Here is a 27,556-nt window from a genome sequence, read left to right as displayed (position 1 = left end):
TAGGTCACATGCCTGGGCTAAATATAACATATGGCCAGTGTAAATAATAGTTCTATAAGGCACAGAATAAGGCTTCAGTATCAAACAGAAAAACAACATGTTTCCTCACCAGGCAGTGGAAAGGGGGGAGGAATTCTTGATTTATTGCAACAGAAGTACAGGCAAATACAATGTTTTGGGTGATATTTCAACAGGCTGCTGACTGGAAAAACCAACTAAAAGCAAACTAATCAACAGAAGTATTTGTTAGTAAGGTTCGAATTTTTATTTTTATAGTTTTTATTCCTGTCTTGGGTGCTAAATAGCAACGTTTGGTGTGCTTTTTGTGCTTACAGCAAGTTTGCCACTACCTGCTTTACTTTGTAGTTAGTTTTCCCTCAGTTTGAGGGAGTGGGGTTTGATTAGTTGCACCTGAACAGACTGTATAAATAGAACCCCTGGGACTCCAGTGGAGCTTGCTCTAGTGTTTAGCTGCTCTTAAGTGTTTGCTCTTTAAGTGGGGGATCTGTAAGTGGAGTTACAAACACAGGAGTTGGTAGGTGCTTTGTAAGTGGAGTTACAAACACAGGAGTTTCAAGCTAAAGAAGGCTCAAACTAGGTCAAAAGATTGTTCTAAACCCCAATTTTTTTTTATTCCTGTTTTGATCTGTAACTGAGTGCTAGCAAACTTGAAGGTCTGACCCAGTGCACAGTCTACCATACTGTGTGTATGCAGATTTGGAACAAGAGTTCCAAAATGCTTACCTCTGTGGCGGTTGTGCGCAAATTGCCACTTTAGAGGCTCGGGTTAGAGCACTAGAGCAACAAATTGCAACACTGTAGTCGATTGACAATCCTGAAAGGAGTCTTTTGCTCACTGAGCAGGACCTAGTGGTGTCAGATAGTGTGGGGGGAACACAACAGCAACAGGATGATTAGGCAGTTAGCTGGGTGACAGAAAATCTATTGTGTGCAGAAGGAAAATGAAGGCTGCTCCAGGGTTTATACATCCCAACAGATTTACCAGATTTTAATGCTTTTACATTACCTTCCTTACCCCCATGTTCCTCTATAAGGGGGCTGCCATTTTCATCTTGTTTATTAATGACCTGGAGGTGGGCATTGAAAGTACTGTTTCTATTTTTGCTGATGACTAAATTGTGCAGAAATAAATGAGCTGGAGAGAGTGCAGAGATGTGCAACCAAACTGGTTAGAGGGATGAAACAATTAAATTATGTGGGTAGACTGTCAAGGTTGGGATTTTTTTCTCTGGAAAAAAGGTGCTTGTGAGGGGACATGATTACACTTTACAAGTATATTAGAGGACATTATAAAGAGGATCACCGTACCAGAGGCCACCCCTTTAGACTAGAAGAAAAGAACTTTCATTTGAAGCAACGTAGGGGGTTCTTCAAAGTCAGGACAGTGAGGTTGTGGAATGCACTGCCGGGTGATGTTGTGATGGCTGATTCAGTTAATACCTTTGAGAATGGCTTGGATGATTTCTTGTACAGACATAATATCAAAGGTTATTGTGATACTAAATTCTATAGTTAGTATAGATATGTGTATAAATAATTTAGGTGAGGGTATGGAGGGGTGTGTGTATGGTTGCTGGGTTTCACTTGGAGGGGTTGAACTTGATTTGATGGACTTTTTCTTTTTTCAACCCATTTTAACTACGTAACTATGCAACGTCTCTTCCTTAGCTGATCAACATTATTATATTTTTTTGCATAGTTAAAAAGAAATAAGCAATATACAGGGAAATAAGATTCATGTCTCTCTATCAATAAGACAAATATTATTATTATTATTATGATTATTATTATTATTATTAAATCTGCTAGAGAATTATATGTAGAGATTTTGTAGCATATGCTAATGTATTGGAGTCAAGGCTTAGTAACCCATTATTGCAGACACTGCCCCAAAGTTTAAGACACCTAAGTATGGTAATAATTTACAGTTGGAATGGGAAATTCCCTAGGATTGAAGGATTCGAAGGTAAAAAACTTCAAATTTCAAAGTTTTTTTTGGGGTACTTCGACCATCGAATGGGCTACTTCGACCTTCGACTACGACTTAGAATTGAAGATTCGAAGTAAAAATCGTTCGACTATTCGACCATTTGATAGTCGAAGTACTGTTTCTTTAAAAAAAACTTCGACCCCCTAGTTCGCCATCTAAAAGCTACCAAAGTCAATGTTAGCCTATGGGGAAGGTCCCCATAGGCTTGGCTAACTTTTTTTGATCGAAGGATATTCCTTCGATCGTTGGATTAAAATCCTTCGAATCGTTTGATTCGAAGGATTTTATCCTTCGATCCAAGGAATTATCCTTCGATCGTTCGATTGAAATATCTGCGCTAAATCCTTCGACTTCGATATTCAAAGTCGAAGGATTTTAATTCCTAGTCGAATATCGAGGGTTAATTAACCCTCGATATTCGACCCTTAGTGAATCGGCCCCCTAATCTTTAGAAGGCAAAGTCAGCATGTGCTCATTCTCTTTGGATACCACCTGTTTGAGGAGGTGGATGGAACTGGGCAGAAAAAGGCCAAGTAGGTGAAGATAGTGTGAGGATAGTTTTGTAATAGCGTGCTCTAGGAGTGAGAGTTGGAATCAGGGTAGCTAGTGAGCAGCCTGATGTTCCAGTGAGGCGAGTAGAAGGATTAGTAATCCTGGGTGTTACCCCGCAGACCTTGGAGAGGTATTCTCTTTCTTGTTCAACTTGAAGGGCCTTTTCTTGGGAAATTACATTTTCGATTGAGTCTAAAGTCCTGAGTAAATGATGAACTGTACTGGGTCATACGTGTCTCTTCTCCAAGAGATACATTACTGTAAATAGAGAATTATCATCTATTTTAAGATCCACTGGAAACCAACTGCTTTGTACTATTGAGAGTTATAATTCTTCAACACCCTTCTTCCACTAACACTGTGAGGGCTCTTTTCAGAAACTGTCATGTGTTTATTTGTATGTTTAACAGAACAGGTTACACTATATAATATACAGTCATAATTTGTTGCTTCTACTAGACCTTTACAGTATTGTGAATTAGTGGCATGTGTTCTGTTAGCATGATGTCTGTAAATAATTAAAGTGTTTCCTAAGTGATAAAGGCAGAGTTAAATTTTGAAATGTAATTTAAGATGTTCAGACTAATTAACCACTGCTTAAACACAGCTGTAATATCATCAACGCAATATAATATAAATAATTTAGATTAAAATTAACTTTTTCAATTTTCAGAGTAATCATACTTAACCAGCCCTAAGACAGCCAAAGGCAAATTAAAGATGATGTTGGTTTTCATTAGGCAACAGCTGGAGTGGCAAAGGTTACCTGAACAAGAATGAAGTTTTAGTGCAGAAATTTTGTTTCAGTAAAGGGAACGGCAATGTTGAATTGATTACAAACCCTCTAATACAAATAGGGTTTCTATTCAAAGTACATTTTTTGAACATCAAATTTTACTATATCTTTGAAAAATATCTAGTTTAATCATAAACCAGGTAAGATGAATTTTTTTTTCATCTGGTCTCTAAACATGTTTTATCCTAGGATGTTTCCTAATGTATTCTCAAATTATGAAGCAGAAGCTTATCACCACAAACCTCAGACCCTTTATCTGAAAAACTACCTAACTTAGCACTCTACTGCTTTGGTAATGCTTGGGGCTACTGAAACTTGTGGCTACAGATACTTCGTTTACAGTAGGTAAAGAGATTTAACTTTAAATTCAATAAACTGGCATAAAATACCCCAACATTGTTAAAGCTTGTGTAAATAGCTATGTATAGTTAAATATATTACAGAGCAATGATGATACCTTTCACGCAATCTACTGTATATCCAGTACCCTAGTTGATTTACTTGAGAGTAACTGACATGAATTGGGATTGGATAGATTTTTTTAGATAAACTGTACACTATTAATACTATTCCTCCTACTTACTGATTTCCAAACTCCCTAACTAAACAATGTGCCGGAGTTTGTAAACACAATTTTTCAATCTGTCTGTGCTGCTGTATGTTCATAATTATTCATTAACGATGATTAAAAAAAATGAACACAATAATAAGAATTTGGAATTAAACACAACATCCACCTTTTTGCAGGTGCCAATTTTCTAATAAGCCTTTCTATTTTACTGTGTTCATGGCACTTCAAAAAAACTTAAATAGCATTGATTTACTTTGCTGCTTAATAACAGATGTTCTGCACTGGTTGATAGAGAGCCATTGCTACATGCATAACTGTTATTTATTACTGGTACTGGCACACCAACAAAACCAAATTAAACTGTTAAACAGTGTGCGATTCCAAAGTCACTTTGACAATTTCCTTTACATTTTAAAACAAACAAACGTGACATTATATAATAAAGGGTTTCTAATTAGTTACCTAAAATAATCTTTTCTAGATTGTAGCTTTATACTTTATACATTTTCTGTCTCTAATAACATGATTATATTAAATTATAATAATTTAATTTTCAAACCAACAAATGGCCCTTTTTGTAAAGTTGCCCAGACACTGAACAAATCTTATAAGAGAGTGGTATAGTGTATTGAAATTTAAATGATATTGCAGGTATGGGACATGTTATCCAGAATGCTCAGGACCTGGGGTTTTCCGGAAAAACAAATCTTCCTGTAATTTGGATCTCCATGCTTAAGTCTACAAAAATAACATTTAAACTTGACCCAAAAGGATTATCCAATAAGGATTAATTATAGCTTAGTTGGGATCATGTACAATGTACTATTTTATTATTACAGAGAAAAGGGAAATAATTTATGGGAGTTGGCCTTCCTGCAATTTGGATCTGTTTGGAAAAAAGGTTTCCAGATAATAGATCCCATATCTGTATCTTTTTTTTCTATTATTTGTATTTTTACTCATGGCTAGTGATTATACCTGAGGCTGCACATATATATGAAGTATGATTCAGTCTTTGCCATTGGAGTTTAAAATTGATGTGTAATTGCCAAGGTGCTTCATCTTTAGCTCATCTTTGCTTTTTGTATCTCTAAAATTACATTTATTGACTTTCAAGCAATTTATGATGATATAAATGTGGATCCCTTTGATGAGATTTAATGGGTAAGAGTATTTTTAAAAAACATACAAAGCTTTGCCCAAAAATGTAAAATTATATTGAAGAAAAGAAAATGCTTTCTATTTTTTTTTACCTCTTTTGGGAATTCTCATCTGGATTTTCTTTAATTTGCATTATACTATAGAAGAATAGGATAGCTGATATATTTGATAAAGCTCTGTGGACTACAACATAAATGCTACTCACGAAACCTAGGGGCACATTTACTAAGGGTCGAATTTCGAAGTGGTAAAACTTCGAAATTTGACCACTGAATTGTATAAATTCGATAGTCGAAGTTTTTTTTTGAGTCAATTTAGTCATTTTCGATCGAATTCAAATGTTTCATCGAACGTAGAAATCGGAGTAATTTGTACTATATGTTCTTTAATAATTTTATTCAAAACTGCTGCTGTAGTTGCTTTGATTATTCAATACATGAATAATACTATATAAGCAGATACATCTATCTAAAGTAGCAACCAGTTAAAGGAAAACTATACACCTCAAACAATGTAGGTCTCTATAACAAGATATTGCATAAAACAGCTCATATGCAAAACCCTGCTTCATTTAAATAAACCATTTTCATAATAATATACTTTTTTAGTAGTATGTGCCATTGGGTAATCATAAATAGAAAATTGCCATTTTAAAAAATAAGGGCCACCCCCTGGGATCGTAATACACTTAACATCACTATATTATTCTTCCTATATTTAGGTAATGGGGTGCTATTAAAAAAGAAAAGAAAAGAAGGTTCCATTCCATAATCCTATAGCAAATTAACATAGGGACACACATACAGTATAAAAGGGGTAGTATACTGTATCCCCTTATTTAACATGAATTTAAATAATAGGGCTTGTGCCTAATGTTATAATAACAAATAATCATTCTTTTTATTTTTTTAACTAAACAAGGCAAAGTAAAAAATTGAAGCTACTCTGTGTTTGGTGTTTTGTAATTAGGAGTCTATTATGTAGGGGAATTATCTGTATAATTGGGGAGGCACAATTATCAAGGGTCGAATTTTGAATTCATGTGAGTTTTTTAAACTCCAGTAAACTCAATATGGACTAGCTTTAATTTTCATGTTTGATCTGCTTAGCTAAGAAATAACAAAAGCCAATGAATATTAAGCTTAATTAAAGTAATATGCAGAAAGTATGTTCAGGACAAGCCCTATTCATTGTACTCATTTTGAACAAGGGGGTACACTGCCCCTTTAAATAGGCATGAATATAAACACTATATTCCTATACGCCAAATTAGATTAGTGCCAAATTAGTGCAAGTCTCTAAGATAAAATGAAAGTTATTTGTAAAGCCTAGAGAGAACTTCATAAAACTATAATCATCTTTGGAAATATTCATTGCTCATGATCCATCTAAATTAGTTTGATATGTAATGTATGCAAATAAACATGTGAATATACATTAGAAACAGTCTATTAAGAAATACATAGATAGAGGAGCTGTGATGCAGACCCTAGTAATTTTGCAGTCACAATGCAGATATTTATAATATTTTGGAAAATGAATGTATGTTTTTCATATAGAGGAACCATTTTAAAATGAGAAATAGCATTAGTAGGGACAAAAGGCTTAGAAACAGTGCTCTGAAACATGATAAAGACTATATTATGGAGTATAATGCATACCTTTTCTAATGGTTTGAGGACAGTTTACATTTTGCAACCCAGGCTGTAAAATTCAAATGCTTATGAATCAAAATATGGCTGTTGTATTATTGTCTAGTTGGTGACTGTATTAGACAAGGCATGTTTGATGGTTCTTTATCTGAAGTACAAAGAAGAATAGAAACACAGTGTTGGTAGAGACTGGGGAGATATTTTGTTGGGCTGCTTGAAGTTTTTTTTAAATTAGCTTTTCTGTGCCAAACAGCTGCCAGAGGGTGCTTTTAAGTGCACTCTGTGTGCACACAATTGGCCTTAAACTTGCTTCTGGCTCCTTCAGTCAGACAAATTTCATATGTGAATAACAGGGCCAAGAACACAAGAACGCTACCTTAGCAGTAATTATGTAAGTCTTTTCATGAACAAACAGGCCAAGCTAGCAACACACAAAATAGCTAATATTTTAGGTTTTACCATGTGCAACTAATTCAACAGAATAAATAGAATGGGCATGGCAAACATATGTAGGATTTTCAAAACAAAGATTTAATAACAGAAGCATTAAACATAATACTTATTTTTTCCATAATACTCAATAGCAGCATTCAACATAACACAAAAAAAGTTGGACATTAAAATAAATCAGCTGTCATGGTACACGTATCTTTTTACCAAAAGTTGCATTGTTAAACTTGTTGGAACCTTCAAGACGATGCTATAAAAACAACCAACTAATTAACATGTATATATGTATATGGCAACCTTAGAAAATAAGTAAGTCTGCACCTTCTGAAAGAAAGTCCCTTTATGTTGTTCTCATCCTTTTTGCATATAATTTATATTCACTTCCTTCCTGGCTATTCATGTTTCTTTTGTCTCTTTTTTCAGGATGAAATGTCCATTTTCTTCCAGTTTGGAGCTTCCATCAAGCAGGAAGCCATTGTTATGCTGAATATTATGGAAGAATATGACTGGCATGTATTTTCCGTCATAACAAGCACTTTTCCTGGATATCGAGACTTTATAAGTTTCATTAAGACTACTGTGGACAATAGTTTTGTTGGCTGGGAAGTGCAGAATTATATTACTTTGGATACATCATATACAGATGCAAGAACACTAACACTGCTGAAGAAAATCCATTCTTCTGTTATACTCCTTTATTGTTCAAAGGATGAAGCAACTTACATTTTTGAAGAGGCCCGTTCCCTTGGCCTTATGGGATATGGTTATGTCTGGATTGTGCCTAGCCTAGTAACAGGGAACACAGATTTAATACCATATGAGTTTCCATCTGGTTTGGTTTCTGTGTCATATGATGACTGGGATTATGGTATAGAAGCTAGAGTGAGGGATGGCCTTGGAATTATAACCACAGCAGCATCAGCAATGTTGGAAAAACATTCTGTGATTCCAGAAGCAAAAACTAGTTGTTATGGTCAAAATGAAAGAAATGATCCACCACTTCATACTCTTCGCAAGTAAGACATTAATTAATATATTTTTACTGTATCTGATGCAAGGCTAATCTTTTTGGGATGAAATGTTAACACAGTATGCAATATGGGAGCAAATACATTCAACTAAGAGACTTACATTTATTAAGCACAATGCTACTGTGATTTTTTTGCCCCTCCGCATAAAATTATGAGTTACCCAAGACATATTTCAAGAGTTTGCACCCCTTAGTTACGCTACTGCATATAGTGCGCAAATCAATATAAAATTAAGACTTGAGTTGCTTCATTCCAAAATACAGGAATTTTCCAGTTCAGAATAAAGTTCTGGTATATATTACACTGTATATATTTGAAGTATTATTGCATATGAATCAGGGGGTAACAAACTGTTGGACCATAGTGTTTAAAAATCATTGATTAAACTATCAACACAGGCTGTATTATAAACAGTATAGATAAAGAATGTATTATCCAGAATGCTTGAGACCTGATGTTTTTTAGATAAGAGATCTTGGAAAGATCACCAAACTTAAGTCTGCTATAAACATTTAAACATGAAATATATCTAATACTCCCATTGTATTTAAATTCAGATTAAGTTATAAAGAGAATTCTATAAATTCCTTCAACACAATTATCTTTCCTTTCATTTTAGCATGCAATTAGCTCATTAGAAACATAAGGGACTATAAAAAAGGCAATGTACACAGCCATACCTAAATTGTATCTAGAAGTATTCTTTTATTATCTGATCTCGAATTGCTTTTATCTGTTCTCTAATTGCAGACCTCTTCGTTGTGTAGTATGTACAAACACCTGTCCCTTCAATCTCACGTATGAAAGACCCTGGTCCATCACGTACAATGTATAAATAATTTGCATGTAGAGTTTTTGGCCACATGAAGTAGTATATATTTCACTTATCTGCTCCCCAATTCCCTACCATTAATAGGGTAAAGACACACAAAGCGAGGCATCATTAAGACTTTTAAAAGAATTTGGAGATATTTTGGGCCAGATTCAGAATTCATTGAGAAAAAGTTATCAAGTGACAGGTATTGCTGGGATTCGAGCCGGGGACCTTTGGGTTTCTGGCTCGATGCCTTGACCATTTGGCCAGGTGAGCAGCCTGTAGGCTTGCTCGCAATGTGTAACCTGGCCTCTGCAGTCCCAGCCCAGCTGCCACCTGATTGGCCTCTCCAGCTCCAGCTCAGCTGCAGCCTGTTTGGCATCTACAGCCCCAACCCAGCTGCTGTCTAGTTTAATCAGCCAATCAGGGCTGACTCTTCCCTATTTAAGGTCAGCACTTAGACCACTCCTTGCCAGAGCATTGCATGGTTTTTCCTAGTACTGCGGCAGCGCCCCTGACTAGGTTGTTCTAGATCTTGCCCCTTTTCCCTTATTATTCCGCCTTGTCTGCCTATCCTTGTCTTGTCCTGCTTTACCTTATCTTGTACCTTCCCAGTCTTGACCTTGATCCGACCCTGCCTTGCTTGTTCCTGATTTCTGCTTCCTGCTCCACCTTGTACCTTGCCCTGACTTCACCTTGTACTGACCTTGTCTTGCCTGTCCTCTCTAGCTATCTTGCTCCAGTCCTCTCTAGCTATCCTGCTCCAGTCCTCTCTAGCTATCCTGCTCCAGTCCTCTCTTGCTATCCTGCTCCAGTCCTCTCTTGCTATCCTGCTCCAGTCCTCTCTTGCTATCCTGCTCCAGTCCTCTCTTGCTATCCTGCTCCAGTCCTCTCTTGCTATCCTGCTCCAGTCCTCTCTTGCTATCCTGCTCCAGTCCTCTCTTGCTATCCTGCTCCAGTCCTCTCTTGCTATCCTGCTCCAGTCCTCTCTTGCTATCCTGCTCTAATCTCCTTCTGCTCCTGTCTTGCTATCCGCTCCAGTCCTGTCTTGCTATCCCCAGTTTGATCTGATCTACGCCCGCACCGTCCTGTCCCATCCAGTCTGTTCCTGTTCCACTCCTGCCCCGTCCAGTCTGTTCCTGTTGAATTGTTGCCCTCTTCTTCCTGCCTAGTCCAGTCCAGTCCTGATCTTCGCCCTCTCCATTCCTGTTCTGCACCAGATCCAGACTGACTCTTCACCCTCATCAACCTGTTCCTACTTTCCCTTCAAGTGTTCCCTAGGCACATACAGCTCCTGCCTCGAGGACTCGCCCTTTCCCTTCAGTCTCCACAGCTCCCCCTACCTAATCCTTGAATCAAGAGATTCAAGAGATAAAATTTTTCTCCTAATTCAGTACCAGTTTTTTTCCCCATATATTTTAATAGAGTTTTCACATGATAAACCTTTTTCTCACTGAATTGAATCTGGTCCTTTGAGTGAAAAACAGGAATATGCCAGTGCATAATATATATAGAATATATAAAGAAGGGTACTCAAAAAAAGTAGGTTGATTTATCGGAACTTCCTGCAAAAACCTACTAGTCCTACCCATCTGTCCCAATTCATGCTGCCTCTTTTCCGGCTGTGCAGGGGAGCCAACAGCACTCGGTGCACCTACAGAATTCCTTTAGTTCTAGAAAATATATATATATATATATTGATAAACGCTAGCACTTAAATCCAGTCTTTATCCGTTTTGGGTGCAGGGTCAAGATTAGTCATACAAAGCTTTACAAGGACCTGCACTCCAGTCTTAATGAAAGTGTCAATTTTTATTCATACTTGTGCATCCAACGTTTCAACCTGCATTCAGACCTTTATCAAGGATCAAGGTTCCTTGATAAAGGCCCGAATGCAGATCAAAACGTTGGATGCACAAGTATGAATAAAAATGTACACTTTCATTAAGACTGGAGTGAGGGTCCTTATAAAAAACTTATTCAGAGATAAAAATGTTTATAGATGGAAGCAGAAGTATGTAAGTATGCCATAATTTCTTAAAAGTATTTAAAAACAGCTGTAATTAATAATGTGAAGCTTTGGTATGTGTTGTAGTTGAATCAACATTGAACAGATTTCCAAGCATGTCTTAGATGGAGTATGTTTAATCCTAACCCAGAATAGCTGGTTATGAATTCAAGACATTTGCAGTTGAAAATAAGATGTTGACCTTTCAGTACCCTTGCTACAAATTAATAATTTACAATATAAATTCAAGGAGTCAAATACTTTTGAGTTCAAAACTACACAACGGAAATGAAAAACTTCTTAAGCTATAGGACCGCTACAATAAGCAGCTACAAACTTGATATCCTATTAAAAACTTTTTTCAAAAGGGTATTTTAGAGTGTAGTTTCCAGATATATTACCGTTAGCTACATATGTCTGGATGACATTTGAATAGCGAATAATGAAAAATGCAATAAAAGAGCTAACTGTCCTATATGGCTTTACTTTGGCAATCAAAGCGTCCGTTTTTGACGCCGGCGTCCGTTTTTTTTCGACGTCAGCAAATTTTCATCAGTGAATTTTCAGGGCGGTTTGGCGAATTTATTTGCTGGCAATGAGTTTTTTTGCTGGCGGCGTATCGCGCAAATTCGACGCAAATTCGCGCCTGGTGAATAAATTCGCCCATCACTAGTTATATTTGCTAGATCTTAAATGTACACTATTGAAAAATCATTTCAGTAGCTGCACAACATATTATAGTATTACAGTACTGACTGTAGAGCTATATATAGTGGTCTGACTCTAGTAGGAATGGTTCAGTTCCTCATATTATACCACAATACACATATAATATAAAGAAATATAGCACCATCTAAATGATTATTAACATTAACAGTTGGGGGCAAATTTACTTAAGGTCGAATATCGAGGGTTAATTAACTCTCGATATTCGACTGTCGAAGTTAAATCCTTCGACTTCGAATATCGAAGTTGAAGGATTTAGCACTATTCGTTCGATCGAACGATCGAAAGAAAAATCGATTAAATCCTTCGAATTGTTTGATTCAAAGGATTTTAATCCTTTGATCGAACGATTTTTGTTCGACCAAAAACAGCTAGCAGAGCCTATGGGGACCTTCCCCATAGGCTAACATTGACTTCGGTAGCTTTTAGGTGGCGAACTAGGAGGTTGAAGTTTTTTCTTAAAGAGACAGTACTTTGATTATCGAATGGTCGAATGGTCCAATGAATTTTAGTTCGAATTGTTAGATTCGAAGTCGTAGTCATAGTCGATGGTCGAAGTAGCCAAAAAAACATTCGAAATTCAAAGTTTTTTTCTCTATTCCTTCACTCGAGCTAAGTAAATGGGCCCCCTAAAGTGAATTTCCAATACAAAAACTTGTAAAATAGTCCAAAGTGAGGAATAACATACAGCATGTGAATTAGAGAGATATTAAGGCACGTGATCTCTTATGTACACATGAATGTAAATACAGAAAATAGATATCTGGAAAGCTCCAATTTACAACATTATGATTATTATTATTCTAATGTTCCAACATATTCTGCAGTGCTGTTCAATAAATGGGTTTATACATTATACTTACAGAATTACATACAAAGCACCAATAACCAATACAAGAGGTTAATATTGTTATATTAAGGCCATCTACTATATGGTCCATTGCAAAAGTTTCTTATATAGTATTTGTAGTTATTTCCCTTTTTTCTGTAAATATAACACATTATTTTCCATTTGATGGTAAATAAGCTCCCATAAAAACAAATCATATTGGATTTATTGACCATTTAAATGTTTTTTTTTGTTATCTATGAAGTAAAAAGTAAACAGATCCAAATTATGGAAAAACCTTTATCCAGACAACCCCATGTCCCAAGCATTTCAGATAATAGATCCCATACTTGTATTTGATATCTACAGAATGACCGATATCCTATGTGCCTCCCCCAGCCTGCAACTCATGAATACAATGCTGCTGAATGCTAGCAGTGCTGTATTTGTGGGAGGAGGGGTGCAGAAGTCATTTAAGCCTCCACAGGGGTCTTCGTTTGTTTGTGGGCCCCCTCCTGTCTTGCATTTTAGGTAGTTGTCTCCACTTTTCTATTTTTACAGAAGAAGCTGGAAGGTGTAAGACTTCAGGTATGGACCAACTATATTACTCAGGCTTGCATCAATCTTCCTGTGGGCCAAAGAACATCTTACAGCAGTCAAAGATTTTATGACTGAGAAGGTGAATTTTCTCAGCCTAGTGCAATAGATCACCACGTATGGACATTCAGCAAAGGTTCTTCTTCCCAAAGGCAGGTCTATGTGCATCAGTAGCAGATGTTCTTGCAAAGCAAATGGCCCATCATTTGGGTTATATTTTTCCAGCCATCCACCTGTATTTCAAAACATAAGCAGAAACAGGTCAGGTTAATGTGTGTGGTTTCCACTTAGGATTCTAGGGTTCACTCTGCTCCTTCATATAACAATAGATCCTCCTTGAAGGCATGGAGGCTAAGCATGTAATGCACTAAGAAAAATAAATGCACTCTCAAAAATTTTCAAAATGCAGTTTAGGCTTTGGCAACAGAGCATGTGTCTGAGACACCAGAAAAAAAGACAAATGCAATGTCAGAGCAGGCATTAGATGGTGTTTCTATGAGCCATTGCAGTTTTATTTGAGCAAGAAAAAAGTTAGTGATTTATTTAAGTGGGGGAGAGTGGCTAACATTGTGGCACCCCTCAGTGAAATGCGCTTTACATGTCCTTAAAATAGCATCTAGGTGCTGTTTTCTATATGCAACTTCCACCCTAATAAGTGGCTAAATATATGACTCTTAGCTGATGACAAAGTTGTATATTTATATGTTTGTGGTATGAAGGGTTTGAAAAGGTGACTTCTGATAGGTGCAATATGGAATACATTGATAAATATGAAGGCTACTACTTAAAGTTAGGCCTGTTTTTGTCTCATTATCTGTAAAACCATGACCGACGTAAATGACAAGACTTTAAGGGGGTTATTTACTTAACAACGAATGCAAAAATTCAGAAAAAATCGTGAAATTCCTGAAAATTGGATGAAAATTCGTTTTTTTCCCCATAGGCAAATTTTCGGGAAAATGTAATAATAAATAAGAGTAAAAAACCTGAGCGGATTTGATCGGAGTTGGTAACAGAAAATATTGAGATAAATTCGGACTTTGATAAATAACCCTCTTAATATGATCTGATTTGGTTTTTGAGCATAAAAAGAAAATCTTCAGAATCTCAGCAATCATTTTTGTTCTAGATTGTGATTTGAAATGTTGGTGTAACATAGGGTATCCCAAACCCAGAACTAACTCCAAGAAACCGGTCATGGCTCAATCTTCTGCCAATAGCAGCAGCCTTTGGCTTCGGGTGGAGCCCTCCATTACTCAGATGTCACTAGGACTTAAGGTGAGAGTACCAAGCAGCGAGTTCTGGGCAGGCAAGGGAACCGAACGTATAGTAGGAGCAGGCAGCATAGACGTGGAACAGGCTGGGTCAATATCAAATGGGCAATGTTGTACCAAATGAGGGAGCAGGAGTGTAGTCCAGTTCACAGGCCAGAGTCAACTGGGAAGTCATTGTAAGGTCCTGCGCAGTTCAATGTATATGCTTGCAATGATTTAGGGAAATTATTTAATAGATATTATATACATTAAGAATTCCAAAAATCTTTTTTATATACAGTAATATGAAAACATTTTGGAACCCCTCTTAATTCTTTGGGGTTTTGTTTATCATTGGCTGAGCTTTCAAAGTAGCAACTTATGTTTGATATATAACATGCCTTATGGAAACAGTAGTAATTTAGCAGTGACATAAAGTTTATTGGATTAAAAAATATGCAATATGCATCATAAATAAATTAGACATGTGCCTAAATTTGGGCACCCCAACAAAGATATTACATCAATACTTAGTTGAGCCTCCTTTTGCAAATGTAACAGCCTCTAGACACCTCCTATAACCTTTGATGAGTGTCTTGATTCTGAATGGAGGTATTTTTTTACCATTCATCCATACAAATCTCTCCAGTTCAGTTAAATTTGATGGCTATAAAGCACGGACAGCCTGCTTCAAATCATCCCATAGATTTTCCATGATATTCAAGTTGGGGGACTGTGACGGCCATTCCAGAATATTGTACTTCTCCCTCTGCATAAATGCCTTTATAGATTTCAAAGTGTGTTTAGGGTCATTGTCCTGTTGGAATATCCGACCCCTGCGTAACTTCAACTTTGTGACTGATGCTTGAACATTATCCTGAAGAATTTGTTGATACTGGGTTGAATTCATCCAACCCTCGACTTTAACAAGGGCCCAGTCCCTGAACTAGCCACACAGCCCCACAGCATGATGGAACCTCCACCAAATTTGACAGTAGGTAGCAGTTTTTTTCTTGGAATGCAGTGTTCTTCTTCCACCATGCAAAACACTTTTTGTATTGACCAAAAAACGAAATTTTTGTCTCATCAGTAAAAAGCACTTTGTTCCAAAATGACTGTGGCTTGTCTAAATGAGCTTTTGCATACAAAAAGCAACTCTGTTTGTGGCAAGAGTGCAGAAAGTGCTTCTTTCTCATCCCCCTGCCATACAGATGTTCTTTGTGCAAATTGCGCTGCAATGTAGAACAATGTACAGATACACCATCTGCAGCAAGATGTTCTTGCAGGTTTTTGGAGGTGATCTTTGGGTTGTCTGTAACCATACTCACAAACCTCCGCATATGCCGCTCCTGTAATTTTCTTGGCCTGCCAAACTTTGGTTTTACAGCAACTGTGTCTGTGGCCTTCCCTTTCCTGATTACATTCCTTAAACCTCTGAGATAGCTTTTTGTAGCCTTAACCTAAACCATGATACTGACTGTATTTTTTGATCTGTTCATATTGGGTGTTAGCTACATCATATACAGATGGGGCATACATTTTGTGTGCTTGGTTCCTATGCTTTAGTCTTATTAAGTTGATTTTTATTTGTTTGTTTTTTTGGTATACATCTAAAATAAGATCTTCCTCCAAGCCAGGAGAACATCATTAGCTTTCTTAGTCAATAAATCCATAGAAATGTTATTAGAAAGTAAAACTGGCATATCAGGAAAGATATTTTGGATATCTAATGATCCATTTTTAGTTGAAGTAGGTTCTTGGGTTTAATAAATGTATGTAGAGTAGCCACCTGCCATTACCATTAAAAAACTCCTGAGTTTTATTATGGATCATGCCCTGTTTACATAATGAATCATATTGAACATTTTACTATTAATTTTCAACAGCAATGATTTAGCAATGATTTAGCTAGAGGATTGTCATTAGTCATAAGGACATGAGTAGCACATCCCACACCTGCATAAAATTAGTGTTCCAGACAGGTTCACTTCTATCACTGTGACGAAAACCAAGAGATACAGAACTAGGAACACATTTACCTTTGACTACTTGAACATTTTGTTCCCTCTTTTAAAATGTTTTTGTGGAACAGCTTGTAATGAATCTGTTAGCTGTGTATTGTAGATATTTTGAAGAGCCTGTTTTTTTCTCACTATCATTTAAATACCTGTACACTCTTTATTGTAAATAAAGATATTGGTTTATATATCAATATGTCTTGTACATGAAGGCCATTTTATTTAGTTATACATTGAATCCCCCTTTCTTAAATATATTTTGCCTTTTATATTATTGTTCTTTTCCCATTTCAGTAGTGATGGGCGAATTTATTTGCCAGGCGTGAATTCGCGGCGAATTTCCACGTTTCGCCGCTGGAGAATAAATTTGCAAAATTGCCGCAAAAATTTGAGATTCAGGCGCCTGCGACAATTCTAGGCGCCCATTGATTGTAATGGGCGTCAGAATTGTCAATTGTTGCCAGCATCGGAAATTGTCGCCGGCGTCCAAAATATTTGGACGCTGGCGTCAAAATTCACGTTTTGCGAATTTCGTAGGAAATTCACAAATTTTTCGGCGAAGCGAAATGGAAGAAATTCGACCATCACTACATTTCAGTCCACAATGGATATAGAGATGTACTGTAACTGTGGACAGATGAAAAACATTAGTGTTTGGGTATGGGAAAGATGTTATCCAGCACCAAAACAACTGAAAATGGGAATATATATATAAATAATACATCCAAGTGTCAAAAAATAAAATTCAGAAACTCAATCACTCACAAATGTAGTCCATAATAATCAAACCTCTCCATCATCATACTGTCCCTGTGAAGGTAACTAGTAACTAATTTATCCAAGAAAGCTCCTCGCATAATATATTAAAATATTATTTTTTTCAGAATTTCTGTTTTGCATATAGCAAGCAATCAGCACCAGCACAACAATTAATTATTACTTCAATGTGGTGCACGTTCTCCAGTGGCCACTTCTCATTGTTACACTATACTTGGGTCAAACTGGAACAGCACCACTAGTGTTGTTTAGATTAAAATGCCTTTATTGCACAATTTAGGGCAGTGCAACAACATTTCAGGGCTTGTTGGCACTTTATCAAGCTAAACTGACAATCAATCGACATCAAATATGTTTTGCAGACTTATTCTTATACAACTGTCTTTGTGATGAACAGACCATGCCAGATTTCAGTGCATCTGATTAGTTGTGCTTTGTACTGTAGCTGTGCAAAAGGTATCACACCAGATGCCAAGCTATATCATTACAATTGGCCTACAGGAACAAAGCAATTAACATAAACTAAAGACATGACATGATACAAAAATAGTTATTACCAGTATATAGCAATTCATTGTTTTTAAATTCTATATGTTGAAAGTCAAAAATGTAATTCATGCGATAAATTCCAGTCTATTGCAATGAATTTGTTTTAGTTCATTTAATTTGGCATCACATTTTACAGTCAGCATTTTAAATATCTGTCAGTCATTTATTAAGGCTAATCCAAGCCTTTGATGTCCTATTCTCAGTCACTGTTCATTCCAGTTCACCTTTCTGTCTTATTACACAGTATATGGTTCCCAGGCACAGTTGTGAATTCCTTTTGAAGTATCATTTCATAGATTTTTTATGAGGATTGTGTGATTCACTCTTCAATAGGTTACTTATATTTTATCTTCAGTCCATCAGGACACTGACATTAATTTAATTTCCACACCTTTAAATCATTTGGGCCTCTAAGCTGATGTAGCCCATTGATGAAAAGCAGAAAACTGGCAATGTTTTTTTTTCTAGCATGGTGCATTGAAAACACATGATGATTCCTTTAAATTATGTTTTCCCAGCTTTAGCCTTCATAGTTAGAGTCACCAACACTGGAAGCCTTACAAAATGAAGGCTGCGGGACTATTATCTTTGTCAAATGTCAGGATCTGTAAGTGTAGTTGAACTCTAAATAAGATCTCACTTTTTCTTCTCACTGCCATAATCAGATAACCTTGAATTCAGACCAATTTTGTATCAGCTCAGTTTTACTTAGATCAAGGATCATTTACTGCATGTGTCTCTTTCCAAAATAAGGAGACAGCCCTATCATAAGTGTATCATTTCAGAACTCTGTATGAAAAGGTAGTCTGCCCTTACTGGTAAGCAAAATTCACCCTGATACTGCACACAAGCAAAATAATAAATTATAACAAATGGTATGAATGTGCATGTTGTAACTTACTGGTCTGCCTTATGAACTGATTTGTAAATATTTAAATATTATATTTTAAGCAGTGGATATGTATAATAAAGCCATATAAACTGGGGTTAAATAAGGGGTTATTTACTAAACTCAGAATGCAAAAATCCCAAAACTCATGTTTTTGTTTTTTTACAACATTGGACTTTTAAAAAATCACAATTTTTTTCGGAATGTATTTAACCACGAGGATGGAAAAGTCAGAATCTGAAAATCTGGCATATCAGACATGTTGAGGTTGCATATAAGTCAATGGGAGAAGTCCCAGTGATTTATTTGATGTGCAATAACCAGACATTTTCGGAGTTTACGGGCAAAAAGCATAAGAAATCTGAGTTTTTGGGTGAAAAATTTGAAAAAATCTTGAAAACCGGTTGAAAAATCCAAAAAATCATGAAAATCTAATTTTTTCCCAAAAGCAAATTTTCAGGCAATGTAATAATAAATAAGTGTAAAAATCCGAGCAGATTTGATCGGAGTTTGTAGCAGAAAATATTGAGATAAATTCGAACTTTAATAAATAACCCCCTTAAGTGTCAGTTTATTAACAGTAGAAATTTCCACATTTTGTCCACAATTGTGATTTTTTGAGATTCATTTAAAAACAAAAACCCTCAGAAATTAACTTGTCAACATTCTTTGTAAATATAAATTCAACTATCTCTCTCTTTCAGTTCCCAAAATGCCTTTCACTTTTGTGATTAACAAATCTGCAAAGAGGTAGAATCACAGACGTGTGCAAGATACTGCAGGAACTGTAGTTCTGGCTTGAAATAAATGATTATTTGAAATAGAGGCCGACTGCTACTTCATTTACAAAGTCTTTGAAATCTTTGATTTTGATTCATTGTTTAGGATGAAAATGTATTGAACATTTTAAATTATATTTGCATGTAGTTTAGAAATAACATTTAAGATGGCATTGATATGATTTTAAATGTATAATTTGTATTTTGTATTTATGATTTATATGTGTGATTAATTTAACAGTACATTGCTATGTTATGCACAGTTTTGGGTAAAAATTCTTTGAGATCTTCACAGAACATTACTCAATAATGTTTATAAACTTTTGAATAAGCATACTGATGTTTATTTATTTTATTCATAGTAGATACCAAGAAAGAAATAATAAAATATTTTAAAGTTTATTAAAATAATATAAAAACTGAATTTATTTGTTAATTAAAAACTGGATGGATGGTTGGCTGACTGACTTATCTTTTATCTTTCTTTTGGCAGATTCATGATAAATGTAACTTGGGATGGCAAGGATTTGTCCTTTACAGAAGATGGATATCAAGCAAATCCCAAACTAGTGGTTTTATTGTTGAATATGGATAGAGAGTGGGAGAAGGTAATATATTTCATATTCTGAATGCACTATTCTAATGTTTGCCCAAGTTGAATAAGCCAATATGACAGATACAGTTTTTAATTCTAATATTCACATGTTAATATATTATTCTATTGCTTCCGTTATAAAAGTAATGCCTCATTAGCCACAGCTTTAAAATCAGCTGGACATCACTTAATTATTTAGTATATGAAGTTATTTTATCAAGTAAAATATATGGCACATGCCAGTCTGAAAGGGTCTATTCCAGGATGGGGGAGATCCCATTCAATCACATTAGAGCACCTCAAAACTTCATATGATGATGAGTTATGAGCAGTTTAATTCTAAAGCTTTATATGTAGGAGACCATTACCATCCAATTACTGTTGACCATGTTCCAAATGAATGTGACATTGCCCACTATGTCACATTCCTTCAGTAGGAATTATGATTTTACAGGAAGGTTTTAGGAGTGTGAGAGAGACTAGGACCAGAGAGTGCAAAAACAATGTAAAATTACAAATTCATTTGAAGTACTGTAACTATTAAAAACAAGCTGATTAACCATGCTTGAACTTTGGTTATAGTCTTGCTTCTTACAAAATACAAGTTACCATTGGAGAGAAATACACCTAATACAGGGCTGCAGATATTTTGGCACAGCCCTTCACTGTATTTTTCTCATAAATGTACACAGAGGATTGTTGGAGGAATACTTGTAATAAGGGGCTCCGGAGATTTTTTAGCAAGCCTTGCACAGTATAATTCTTTTAAATGTAGAACGTATATTGGGCAGTGCTGGAAAGAATATGGGAATCCAGGGAAATTAGCTAGATTTTTGGATTATATATATATATATATATATATATATATATATATATATATATATATATATATATAATCCAAAAATCTAGCTAATTTCCTAGCTAAAGAATCCAAACTGGTGCACTCCACAATGAAAAAGTTAAATGCCTAGGTGCTGGTAAAACTTATATTTCCACTCACAGGACTTGTATGGAAAAAAAGCCACAAGGGCTGTAAATCACAGCCCTTGTGGCTTTTTTTCCATACAAGTCCTGTGAGTGCTGTCTTTTTTCTTTGAATATATATATATGGTTCAAGAAATATTTAATTTGGGGGCTTCAATGATTTTGGCACTGCAGTGAACTGTTTATTGGTAACCGTTTTTGTTTCTGGATAGATATTTACTTTTATATTCAGTACACATACATATATTATATACATACATTTGGGTGGCTATTTATTGAAGTCCGAATTTATCTCAATATTTTCTGCTACAAACTCCGATCAAATCCGCTTCTGTTTACGCTTATTTATTGTTACATTTTCCTGAAAATTAGCTTTGCAGGAAAATTTTTTAATTTTCATGAATTTTTTTGATTTTTCATCCGATTTTCATGATTTATTCAGATTTTTCACCCGAAAACTCCGATTTTTGCCCGAAAACTTTGGGGTATAGCACAAAACTCATAAAAAAAAAAAAAAATCATTGGGACTTCTCCCATTGACTTATATGCAACCTCGACAGGTCTGAGATGCCAGATTTTCAGATTCTGAGTTTTCCATCCTCAGGGTTTAATACATTCCAAAAAATGTGTGATTCTTAAAAAGTCTGAATTTAATAAAAAAAAAAAAAAAAAATATATATATATATATATATATATATATATAAAGGAATGTAAATATATAATTATATATATATTAACACATGAAAAAGTGTGAATGTGTGTGCACTCCACTATTTTTTCATTTGAAACCTGCAAACGTTTCGGGACCGCATAACCCTTCATCAGCGATCACTGATGAAGGGCCATGTGGTCCCAAAACGTTTGATCTGTTGAACTGTGTCAAGAGCACCATGGAATACAGCTTGGGATCACCCCGTTTGTTGCATAAAAAGGTATCGGCTTTTCATTCATTGTAAGTTAGAGATCACCACAGTCCGCTAGGTAATATCTCTCCATTAATTTCTATGGGATTTTTAAAGGCGTATTTATCAAAGGGTGAACTTTCACTTTCACCCATTGATAACTATGCCTTTACAAATCCCATAAAAATTAATGGAGTGGCAGAATTTCACTCTAGCAGACTGTGGCCATCTTTAACTTCACCCTTTCATAAATATACCCTATAGATGGCCAAATCAGGCAGAAAATGAAAGATGAGCAGGAGAGGCCTGAATAGAAAGGTAATTAAAAAGTAAGAGTAACAATAAACTGGAACCTCACAGAAAAATAGTTTACAATAAATAGCAAATCCGTAACTAAAAAAATAAAAAATGATGGTCAACTAAAAAGACATTCTATAACAAGCTGAGAGTAAAATGTACAAAATAGGGGGTGTGGAAGCACTCTAAAGGCTAAGTAATAGTATATTAAAGTATAATGGAATTGCTAGTTGTAATGCACATTCCCTAGTCCCCTGTCTCAAAAGTTTACAAAACAGGGGTTTTTAGTTACAAAGTTATGATCATAAAGTTGAAAAGCCACCATACCACGTCAAGGTAAACCCCATATGGCGGTCCCTAACTTCTTTGCCTTTCGGCCATAGTATAAAAAGTCTTACTGCATAGTAGCATAGTAGCATAGTAGCTAAGAGTAAACTTTAATGTGAACTACCTTTTAAATCATCATATGGGTTGCATTGAAAATATGAACAGCCCTTCTTATCTTGGTAAAGTTTGATGCGTCTCCAAAATCTGCAACAGATAAAGTATTACAAATACAAAGGTACATATAACATCTCAGTGCTCAGTGCTGAAAATTTAAGATTTTATAACAAATATTTCCCAATATCTCTGGGACCAGTGCAGTTTTAAGAAACCTACATGCATCAGGCAAGGAAAAGGGTAGAGGACATGTTTAAGTCAAAATAATTGTGGACAAAATAGTTCAATGATTGGGGGATGATTTTTAAAAAAATGAAAATTTTGCATATTTCAAGAGGGTTTTGTTTCTTCTCTAAAAACAATGACAGTTAAACAACAAAATCAGACATTCATATCCATGCTTGATTTGCATGATTACATACCACACAGGCAGGCATGTCTGACATAGCCATATGTCTAAACTCACTATGGTTGTATCTACATTAGATCGTTTTATTATAAAACAATATAAGTATCAATTGAGTGTAATTACAATCTGCTCTAATGCATTCTGTTATGTGCCTACACCATCTTGTTTCGATATAACTGCCACTTAGGAAGTTATTTATTAAAATCCGAATTTTTGGGATTTTTTGAATAAAAAAAGTCTGACCAAACTATAATACACAATTTATTAATCAAAAAAAATGGATCAGGAAAAACCACGATCTTTTCGAATTACTGCATGAAAATTTTTAGCTTTTCAAGCCCCAAAACCACAAATAATTCTGGGTTAAAACATCTTCAAATGGTTAAGGGGACTTACTGCTATTGACTTTTACATGAATTCCTCAGGTTTTAGATGGTGTATTGGATATGGACTTGGAACAGCTTCATAAATTGCAAAAAAATCTCATCTTTTTTTACTACAACTTTTTTGGGTTTTCTGTGTCTAAATTGTGCCTTAATAAATAACCCCCACAATCTTTTATGTACTTCAGGAGTATTAAACAGTGATTCTAATAAAGTACTACTGGGCACATTTTTTTGCTTTTTCCATACATTATTGCATTTATACTAAGGGGCCCCTGCTGTCTAGTCACTGACCTGTCTGTTTTTCGATTGTTGCATTCTTTTTCCTATTTACCCCTGTGAGCAAGGTAGTAGGTGCCATTTGCCTAAGAGACATGAGTAAAAGAATTTTGTGAACATCTACTTCATATTCTGCAAAGAATGTTCCCTTTACATCTGGATATCTATTCTGAGCCACTGGTGATTGTTTTCTCTGTTATCGTGTTTCTTGTCAGTACTTGATGTCCAGCCTAAGATTAGGCAGAAATGGTCTCATCTATTTCTTGGACATTGCTACCCTGCAAAACGACTACTAAAAAAAACATGATTTTATGACGATTGTGCTTCTCTTTTTTGGTAATCCTCCATCATGTCATCTAGTTTGTTTGTCTCCCTCTTGTACCTGAGCAAGCTCTTATTTGACAATGTGTTTTGACCTAGGAGAATGCACTTCTATCTAAACCAGAGTAGGCTGGTATGGAATGTTCCCAGCAAAATAAAATTTGTAGGTGCTGGTGGAATGAAGTATGCAATTGCTGGCTCAACTATTTATGTGTTACTAAACTGTATTCTGTAGAATAAATGAAAACAACTTTTAATGAATTAGCACACAAAGTGCATACATAGATATCTCATGAGGATTGTTTTGCAGAAATAAAGAAAGAAAACATAATATTTATTTCATGTTAGAACAGCTGTTACTGCTTTAGAGCATTATTTCATATCTCCATTGACTAGTTGCTATTTGGGTCTACTTTTTGTGAGCATGAAATGTAAAGTAGTTCAGGCTTTCTGCCCATGTGTGCATTTATATTCTAATATGCCTTCTAAACTTCAGCAAATAGTTCTTTTAAAATCACAGATTGCAGGTCACCACTGTTTCTTTCTTCCCACAATGTTGTCACATTTTGCAAAATTATTTTTACTATCTATATACAAAACAACGGCAATACTAATTGAATCTGCCTGTGAGACCAAACACCAAATAAAGCTGTGTGTTCTCCGTCATTGAGTAAGAATCCTTATGTCTTAATTGGGGGTCATAGAGGTCTTAAAGATATTTAAAAGTCTACAGTTTTAATAATGTAATGATAATAAAATGAAAACACATTTGTGTGTTAAATGCATTATGACTCTGGGTTAATTGAAGAAACTGTGTTATCTAAAGTCATCTTAACTCATCTTATTTAATGCATTTAACCTTTTCATTAGCATACCAAAGTAGCATTGTTCGCAATCGTGAATGCTTTATTAGATGGGATGCCTTTGGTTTGCCTGTTTGACACAGAATAACTAAACACAGATATCCCACTTATACCATTTAACACAGAAAATTGTGTCACAGCATCCCATCTAATTAAAGCAGTTCCCATTGTGAACAATGGTGCTTTGGTATGCTAATGAAAAGGTTAAATGCATTAAATGAGTTAAGATGACTTTAGATAACACAGTTTCTTTAATTAACCCTGAGTCATGACGCATTTAACTCACAAATCCAAGTGGCTTCATCTGTATATATATATATATATATATATATATATATATATATATATATATATATATATATATATATATATATATATATATATATATATATATATATATATATATATATATATAGAAACCCTAATTTGGTTACTGTATCTTCAAATAACAATTAACCCTTTGCAATCCTGGGCCATGAATCCCCTTTGTGTATGATTGTGTATTTACAGCGCAGTACCTGCACCTAGGGAACACTGAGGAGCACACCTCAGGGGGGGGTTCCATTAGGAAAAATAAAACACACAAGTTTGCAATATAACTTTATGTAAAACTATAGTGAAAGTACTTGGGCAATCTAATATACAATGCACTCTTGCACTGGGGACATGTGGGACCTACCTAACTCACTTTAGGTATCACTCTGACTGTCTCTCCAACACAGTCCTTTTTATTATCACAGTCCCAATCCTCTGGAAGGGGTTAATGCCCACACAGTTCAGTTCAAATGGAATGTCCCTTCCCAAGAGCTCTTATGTCCCCAGGTAGCGCTACCTGCTACAAGATACCTTTTCCTTTGGAGATAGTAGCCGCTCCCACGTGGCAGGTACACAAGCAAGACCTGTCCTCATCCTGGGAAACCAAACAGTGGCTAAAGTATCCATAGGCAGGAGATAGAAACTGTCTTTACCTTAAGCACAAATGCTTACTCAAAGTAGAGCACAACTCAGCCCTCTTCAAGCTCTTCCTGATTAGTCTTTTCAAGCAACACTGCCACACTTCACAGATCTGGCTCTGGTTGGCTGCTGCAGTAGGGGTTCCTTTATAAACTCTGTCTGTAACCCTGTACATTTGGCTCCAAAGTCAGGGGACTTCCCCTCTCCCAGGAATGCACTGGGATGCTCTCCAGCTTGTAACCAGACTGGATGATGGACAGACAGAAAAGCAGAGGAAGGATGTGTCTGATCCCCTACATATATATATATATATATATATATATATATATATATATATATATATATATATATATATATATATATATATATATATATATATATATATATACATATATATATATATATAACAAACAAGGGAAAGTTGTGCTCACCACTATTTTTTAAAACCATTAGGCGGGGGTGCAATGAGGGTGTGACCACAAAATACATATAGTCAAATACAAGAGTCCTCTGCACTCAACCCATTATCAATATATTTAAGACAGCGACATTTTGTGCATACTGCTACTAAAAAATGCCTTACCCTTACCCTTCCCTGTTTTGTTTAAAGGGTAAGGCATTTTTTAGTAGCAGTATGCACAAAATGTCGCTGTCTTAAATATATTGATAATGGGTTGAGTGCAGAGGACTCTTGTATTTGACTATATATATATATATATATATATATATATATATATATATATATATATACCAAAAAAAAGTTCTAGTATACCAACAGTGTGCTACTTTATTTTCTGTACACACAAATACAGTATTATACATACTAACAGAAGTCAAAATAAGGACAGAAAACATTTTTTACTGGGATAAACTTGCAGTCTGCGATACAAATCTCATTCTATTTTAAATAGTGTTTAAGCTGAATGACATTATTTGTATTCAGACATGGTAGAGGTGTTCTTTAAACTTGCAATATATTTTATTTAACTCCCTTTAAAATACAGTATTTTGATGCCTTAAGGAATTGTCCTTTGAGGTTGATTGACTGCTCCTGAGTTGTTTGCAAAACAAGAATTCTCAGACTTGAAGTCAGGTAAAAACACAAAGAAATAAAAGTTTTTTAAGAGCTTTTAACTCTGCTCTGCTTGTTGGGAGTTGAATTATTTAAAATGTTGTAAAACGAATAAATGATGTACAAACCTTTGAAACAATTCCTAGCAATCTCATGTCTATCCATAACTAAAAGATAAACACTTGAAGGCATGATTTTGGGAGGGGTTCTTTTGGGACGGTATTGACCATTGGCCTTTGCTACAGAGCTGTAGAGAGACATGATCAAATTGAAGGTAGGTGTAAGGTTGCCCCATTGAACTGTAGGTTCAATAATACCTACTATGCTTTGTCCTCAGCTGAAAAAAACTCCTTAAATCACTGCCAAGTCAGCCTGGTAACAAGAAGCATCATTGGCATGGCATGCTCATTAATCCTGCCCATTATCTCTTTGGAGGAAGCTTTTTTTTTACCTCTTCTTCCCTGGCTATATTACCACCACGGTTAAAAAATGATCAGTTCTGTATATGCAGTAGTGCTACAATACTTCCCTTCACAAGCAACAGAAGATACTCATCTATGCTCCCCATCCTATCTGCCAAGTCTACTGTAACT

The 27,556-nt window shown here is 35.4% G+C and overlaps 1 protein-coding gene across 1 annotated transcript in view; it reads left to right on the top strand.

Moving 5' to 3' along the window:
- Nucleotides 1–27,556, top strand: part of LOC100126660 (glutamate receptor ionotropic, NMDA 2A-like) — a 271,249-nt gene that overhangs the window by 190,367 nt on the left and 53,326 nt on the right. Inside the window, exons 4-5 of the mRNA XM_018239071.2 lie at nucleotides 7,617–8,209; nucleotides 19,957–20,071. Coding sequence (XP_018094560.2) covers nucleotides 7,617–8,209; nucleotides 19,957–20,071 — 708 coding nt within the window. The remainder of the gene's footprint in view (nucleotides 1–7,616; nucleotides 8,210–19,956; nucleotides 20,072–27,556) is intronic.

This window comes from Xenopus laevis, chromosome 9_10S (assembly GCF_017654675.1).
Source record: "Xenopus laevis strain J_2021 chromosome 9_10S, Xenopus_laevis_v10.1, whole genome shotgun sequence".
Taxonomy (NCBI): Eukaryota; Metazoa; Chordata; class Amphibia; order Anura; family Pipidae; genus Xenopus; species Xenopus laevis.
This window is presented reverse-complemented; position numbering and strand designations above follow the sequence as displayed.